Source organism: Parasteatoda tepidariorum, chromosome 1 (genome assembly GCF_982258835.1).
Source record: "Parasteatoda tepidariorum strain Cologne lab strain chromosome 1, Ptep-v5.0, whole genome shotgun sequence".
In the NCBI taxonomy this organism is placed as follows: Eukaryota; Metazoa; Arthropoda; class Arachnida; order Araneae; family Theridiidae; genus Parasteatoda; species Parasteatoda tepidariorum.
The window spans coordinates 135,824,061-135,830,060 of record NC_141755.1 but is presented as its reverse complement, the minus strand read 5'-3'; the positions used below and the strand labels follow the sequence as shown (position 1 = coordinate 135,830,060).

At 28.6% G+C, this 6,000-nt stretch overlaps 1 protein-coding gene across 1 annotated transcript; it reads left to right on the top strand.

Annotated features, from left to right (window-relative positions):
• Positions 1 to 3,396: 3,396 nt before the first annotated feature.
• On the top strand, positions 3,397 to 4,009 carry LOC147817044 (alpha-1,3-mannosyl-glycoprotein 4-beta-N-acetylglucosaminyltransferase C-like). The gene is made up of 2 exons (XM_087157717.1): positions 3,397 to 3,517; positions 3,690 to 4,009. The coding sequence occupies exons 1-2, from the start codon at positions 3,397 to 3,399 to the stop codon at positions 4,007 to 4,009; spliced, it is 441 nt and encodes a 146-aa protein (XP_087013843.1).
• The last annotated feature ends 1,991 nt before the right edge of the window (positions 4,010 to 6,000 follow it).

Below are 6,000 nucleotides of genomic sequence, written 5' to 3'. Positions count from 1 at the left end.
TAATATGCTTGATGTGTTCTAAATTAAGTTTTGCTCAATGTATTGCTTCATATTCCTTTAAAATTTATTTCATAATTTAGCTTACAAAGACTTAAAATATCCTTCCGTTATTTAATTCGTAACCACAGATGTAAACGAACGATGATCAGTAGAATTTAACTTTTACTTTGAAACAAATCAAAATTATTAGGCTATGAGGCGAATTCGTTAGTCATTTTTTTGTAATTTGGCGAAAGAAAGCAGTATATTTTAAAAGAATAATTGTTACCGCTGTCACATTTTAAACCACTTATTTCATACATTTAGATATATTCCATTTGAAAAGTCTGAGAAAAACAGAAATAATTTTAAATTTAAGTAATTAGTTTAAATGGAAAACATATTCAAGTTTTTCTTTGAAGAGAAAGTTCTTAGCAAACTGGAATATAAGAAATCAGTAGTTTAGATTAAATTGTATAAATAGTTATTTTTCTTAATATATAGTTTCAAATATTTCATGCTTTACTTCTAAATTGCATGATGTGTATTTCATGAGAGTGTAAAAATACTGTCGATTTGCAATCATCTGCTTAATTTATGAACTTGAAATAATCCTTAAAGCAATTAAATAAATATAGTAATTAAATCGTTGCTGCTTTGATCTGATATATATCAGATTTACTGTCATCCAAATGTACTTAACTTACTCGTTTGCAACTTAAACAATTTTGCAGAGTGAATTTTTATGCATACTTTACTGAAGGTATATTTTAATGTTCTGTGAGTTATAAGGGTACGTTTATCAATCTTTACTTATATTTCCGATAATTTCGTCATTAATTTATACGTTGAGTGACGTTTATCACTAAAAATGTTTTATGATTTTAAATTCATTGTTTTTAGTACGGGGCAACAAAATCTATTTAACTTCTTTTTACAAAACAATGGGTGTGAATATTGCAGGTATTATCGGTACTATTACGGAATGTTACAATCAAAAGCGAATCCTATATTTTGCATACGATCTTTTAATCAAATCAAACATCTTGAACTTTATTAATTACAATTAAATACCAAAATTCCATAAGTGTAAAAACGTTTTGTGCACTTTTAATTGTACTAATGTATATGCATATGATAATATATGTAAATGTATACGCTCATTTTTTCCCCTATGATTTTGATTTTCCTCTGCATGTAATTTAAGTCCGATTTTTTTTACCATTAAAATGAATGTCTTAGGAAACTTTTCAACATTTAAAAGTAGAGCGTAACTGTAGATCTAAATTCTTCAACAGATTACTTATTTCGAAAATAAAATGTATTGAATTGGCAAATATGTAAACATTGGCTTTTATCTCAAATTATAGTTCTCTTTTATTTTGAAATTAAAATATAAGTACTATAATAAACTTCGATTTTTGATAGTGTTTTCTTAAAATCACAAATTTAATACAATTTTATATGTATGATTTGCTGAAAGAAACACTGTTTCTATTTTCTATATGTTTCTTTTCTATTTATACATGTTACATCAATTAAGGGTTCATTTCCAAATTATCTTGCGCAACAAAAGCAGTTGAAAGGAAAAGAAATTTGGCTATTCGATGACGGTTATAAAATTAAGTAGAATTAAGTAGTTCATTTAATTGAATAAAGGAGTTAGAGAAAAATAACCGATTTGCTGCAATAGCATAATTGATTTTTAGTTTAAGGTTAGTTGAATTGTATCAAATAAAATATGCATATTTTAATTAAAGGACATTGTAAAATTCCTTTTATTGCTTCGGTTGTATTTATAAATATAAAAAATTAAGTTTCTCGTGTTAGTTATCATTTTAATTAAAACAATTAAAGCCAAATCAACTACAACTGATATATTTCTCAATAGTTATTCCTTGTATTTTATTTAATAGTTCATGGTTTTGTGGCATAAAATATGCATATTTTTTAATTAAAATGCATAATTTTATTAATCTTTTTTTTGTTGCATTATTCATAAAAATAAAGTTACTTGTTTTATTCATTATTTTAATTAAAAAGGAAATTTATACTAAGTTAATTATAAGTAATATATTTTCACATAGTCATTTTTACTTTGTTTAAAAAAATAAAAAGGCGTTTTTTAAAATTATTATTTTAATTTGTAAAAGTCGCAACAGGTTAATTATACTTGATATACTTTCCCATTATTTTTTAGAAGAAGTGAAATATCTTACTTTAGTTATTATTATTTTAATTTAAGAATGTGCGCAATCATTAAAATTTAAGTTAACAATGATGTGTAAAAAGGGAGTATGACAGGATAGAAAAAATAACATTCGTTTATCAGTTCGAAAATTAATAAATAGCAGTTAAATTTGTAGTAAAAAATACCAAACGGCCTTACAATATAAAATTCGTATATGTAAAATTCGTAAATTATACTTTAATAAACACATAATGATTAGCATGTTCAGTGCCCTACCAATGTTTAGGGAAATTCCCGTCAGGTCACGCGCGCTGCTTCGAAGCACTCAGCATAGTAGTGTAAAACATACTACTAATAGAATGAAATAAATAAAACTTTCCTCTGTAGTAAATAAAAATTAAATAAATTTTCAGTAATTACTCTTAACAGGGTGTGTAACCAAATCTTTCAACAAAAAATAAGCATCTTTTAAGCACTATATACATTAACAAAATGCAAAATAATTTTCAAAGACTTGAGATGATGAAACAACTCGTTTCTGACAAAGAACTCTTTTCTTGATTATATTAGCCACCATAAAAAGATATTTTTCGGTTCGATTTCAGAGGGTAGAAAATGAAACCTTGCAAAGAGTTGCACATGAGACTGCTAGAAACTCACCGTACTCAGCTCAGTAGATTTGGAAGCATTTCATCAAACATGAAAACGTTTTCATACGCTATGGACTGACAGTACAACGAAAGGGATTGTGGTTGAATGAATTGTGAAAACGTTGAATAGAACAATGTGAAAAGCACGCTTTCGCATAATACGTGGCGAAAAATCAACACGACAAAGAAAAAAATCTCATTTTCGAAAAGGGAAAATTAAGCACTTTTTAAAAACATTTAATGGAAAAAGCACCTTTAAGGGCTTTTAAGAAACGAAAATAAGCACCTTTAAGCACTTTTTAAAAACGCTACGCACCATGTTTAAAAAGTGATTTATTTAGTTTTATGTATCATATTTTATACAGTCAAACCCAGTCTAAATAGAATGTAGCTTGCAAAACAACTTAAAAATAAATTTTCTTCTTCCAGCGTGTGCCAAATGTAAAAGATGAAACAGTTTCCGAACCAACTGATGTTTACACCAGAAAAAGTAAATATATTACAATAGGCATACCTTCGGTGGCCCGGAAGAAAGAAAACTACCTCCACAAAACATTGAAATCACTGCTTGAGAACATGGACAAAGATGAAAGAAAAGATGTCACAATAGTTGCTCTTTATGCTGACAGTGACACCAAAATCCGACACAAAAGACTGAAAGAAACAATGCTTCTATTCAACGAATATGTCCGATCAGGTTTGCTACTTCTCATACAAACCTATCCCGAGATATATCCGCCGATGAAGATAACATCGCCGGACTTACAACGATACGATAGAAAGAATTGCTTGGCGATCCAAGCAAGTGTTAGATTTTGCTTACTTGTTGAAATATTCCAAATCGTTTTCTGAATATTTTCTAATTTTAGAAGACGACATAGAGTCGTCGCCTCATTTCGTAAGCGCCATCCAACGATTCATTCGAACGCGGGAAAATTCGGAATGGGTGTCTCTGACGTTTTCGAGTTTCTACATCATAGGTAGATTGTTCAAGTCGGAGGATTTGAGGAAACTGTCAGAATTCCTGGTGCTCTTTCACCTAGAAAAGCCAGTAGATCTTCTGATCCTCCAATTCCTTGATATCATGGTACCCGAGAAAAAGATCGTCACCAGGAGAATACCAGGGCTATTCCAGCATATGGGGCTTTACTCTTCACTCGATGGCAAAATCCAAAAAGCAAAAGACTGAAGCTTTTCGAACAACATACGAGTGTACCACTTTCCCAATCCACCGGCAGATGTCGTCACTACAATAGGCGTATACAAAAAGCACTACCCGGAGTATTGCTGTGACGAATCCGATAAATTCTTCTGGGGCAGCGCACCGAAGAGGAATGACAGTTTTGATGTGATTTTAAGGAAACCCGCAAATGTACGTAGAATTTTCGTCAGTTCCGGCCTTCCGTCACACAAGGAGAATATTATAAGGTACGCAGAATTAAAAGTGGCAACAGTTTTCAAGAAAATGCTGACAGACAGAAAGGCTGTTTGTTCAGAGTTTAACACCGTGTCTCTTTTTGAAATGGGAAAAGCTGATGCAACGGTCAACACGACATAGCCTAAAGAGAACATTCAGTGTATACGGATAGAATTCATCAAGAAGCAATCAAACTGGTTATTGATTAATGAGATATCGGTTGATATAGAACCTACGGAAAATGATTAACTCTTTTTCTGGTGCATTGAATTTTGTTGTTGCTTTTAATCTGAAAATTATGAATAAAATTTATTACCATGGTGAAAAAAACCTTTTCGCTTATTTTTCTGCAGCTGCACCAAAAAGTAATAAGAGTAACCTATCTATATTGTTTTCTGGTGCTTAAGTTTAATTTTCAGGGGCGAACTCAAAATTGTGTTAAAGATATTTCAGAAAATTGTAAATATATTTAGACATAAATATTTTTTTTTTTTTTGTAATCAAAGTAATGTTTAGTTTTTCTATTATGCAATCACAATTTTAAGAATCAGCAAGAAACATTCAAATTGTGTCACGAAAATAATATGATTTTAAGCAGATACATACACTCAAATATATCTATCTTGGATAGCACTAGAAAGAAAAAATTAAAAAAAAGAGGTTGAAAGTCATAGGCTTTAAATGTGGTAAGTATGGAGAAAAATAAATGAATATATATAATTAAAATACAGAGAAAACAATAAAAATTAATGAGAATAAGGAAAATTATTAATATAAAATATTTCTGAAAATACTTAAAAAATTATTTATGTATTTAAAAAAAACACACACAATTACATCAGCTAAAAAGAGTGCTTTCTCAGGTTGTATCAATATAGCCAAAGCAAAATATATCAATACAATAGTGTGAGGAGCATGCAAACATTTTTTTGATATAATTTGCTTTGGTTATATTGATACAATATTAGAAAGCACTTCTTATTGCGGATATAATCGTGTCAGCTGATGAAGAGATTATATCTTTTTATTCATTTTGTTTTCCAGCTTTTTAAAAAGCTTTTTTTTAAATAAATAAATAAAATTTTTGCTCAAATATTTTATTTTAATAAGTTTATTGTTCTCTTTTCATTAATTTTTATTATTTTCCATGTTTTGTTAATATTTTAACTTATTTTATGAGTTCTATCTATCTATCTATATATATATATACAATCTATCTATATTCTTTATACAGGGTTCCCACTCTTTCAACAATGCAAACATTAAGCACTTTTAAGTACTTTTTTGAAAAATTAACCAGAGACAGTGCAAATTGTTTACTTTCCTAAAAAAATCAATCAATAAAAAAAATAATAACTAACAATTTTATTATAATGTAAGCACTGATATAAGTGTATTAATTAACAGGGTTTGCCAAAGAAGTACCACACAGTTTTTGCAAACCCGGGTCGGTTTTTTTTAAAAAAAAATACATTTTCAGATTGTTAAAAGTTAACATCATTCATATTGTGAAAGTTAACGTATGAAACTAATCTGTATTCCATTTTTAATGATTTCATTGAAATTGATTTGTAAAATTAAGAGCAGAAATTAGGATTTGCAATTTTTTACATGCATGTTAAAAAAAAAGAAGAGTAAATATAGAAATTTGGTAAAAACATTGAAAAAATTATTTTTAACAAGTTTACACTACTAGACCAGCAAATGTGTTATATTTACTTTTATGATGAAAGGCACAAAATTATTTCCAGCCAAACCTGTTA

Excerpts from the sequence above, each read along its gene's own strand:
- LOC147817044 (XM_087157717.1), top strand. The coding sequence starts at position 3,397 with ATGGACAAAGATGAAAGAAAAGATGTCACAATAGTTGCTCTTTATGCT. Across the intron at positions 3,518-3,689 it reads CAACGAATATGTCCGATCAG|AAGACGACATAGAGTCGTCG; the intron begins GTTTGCTACTTC and ends TTCTAATTTTAG.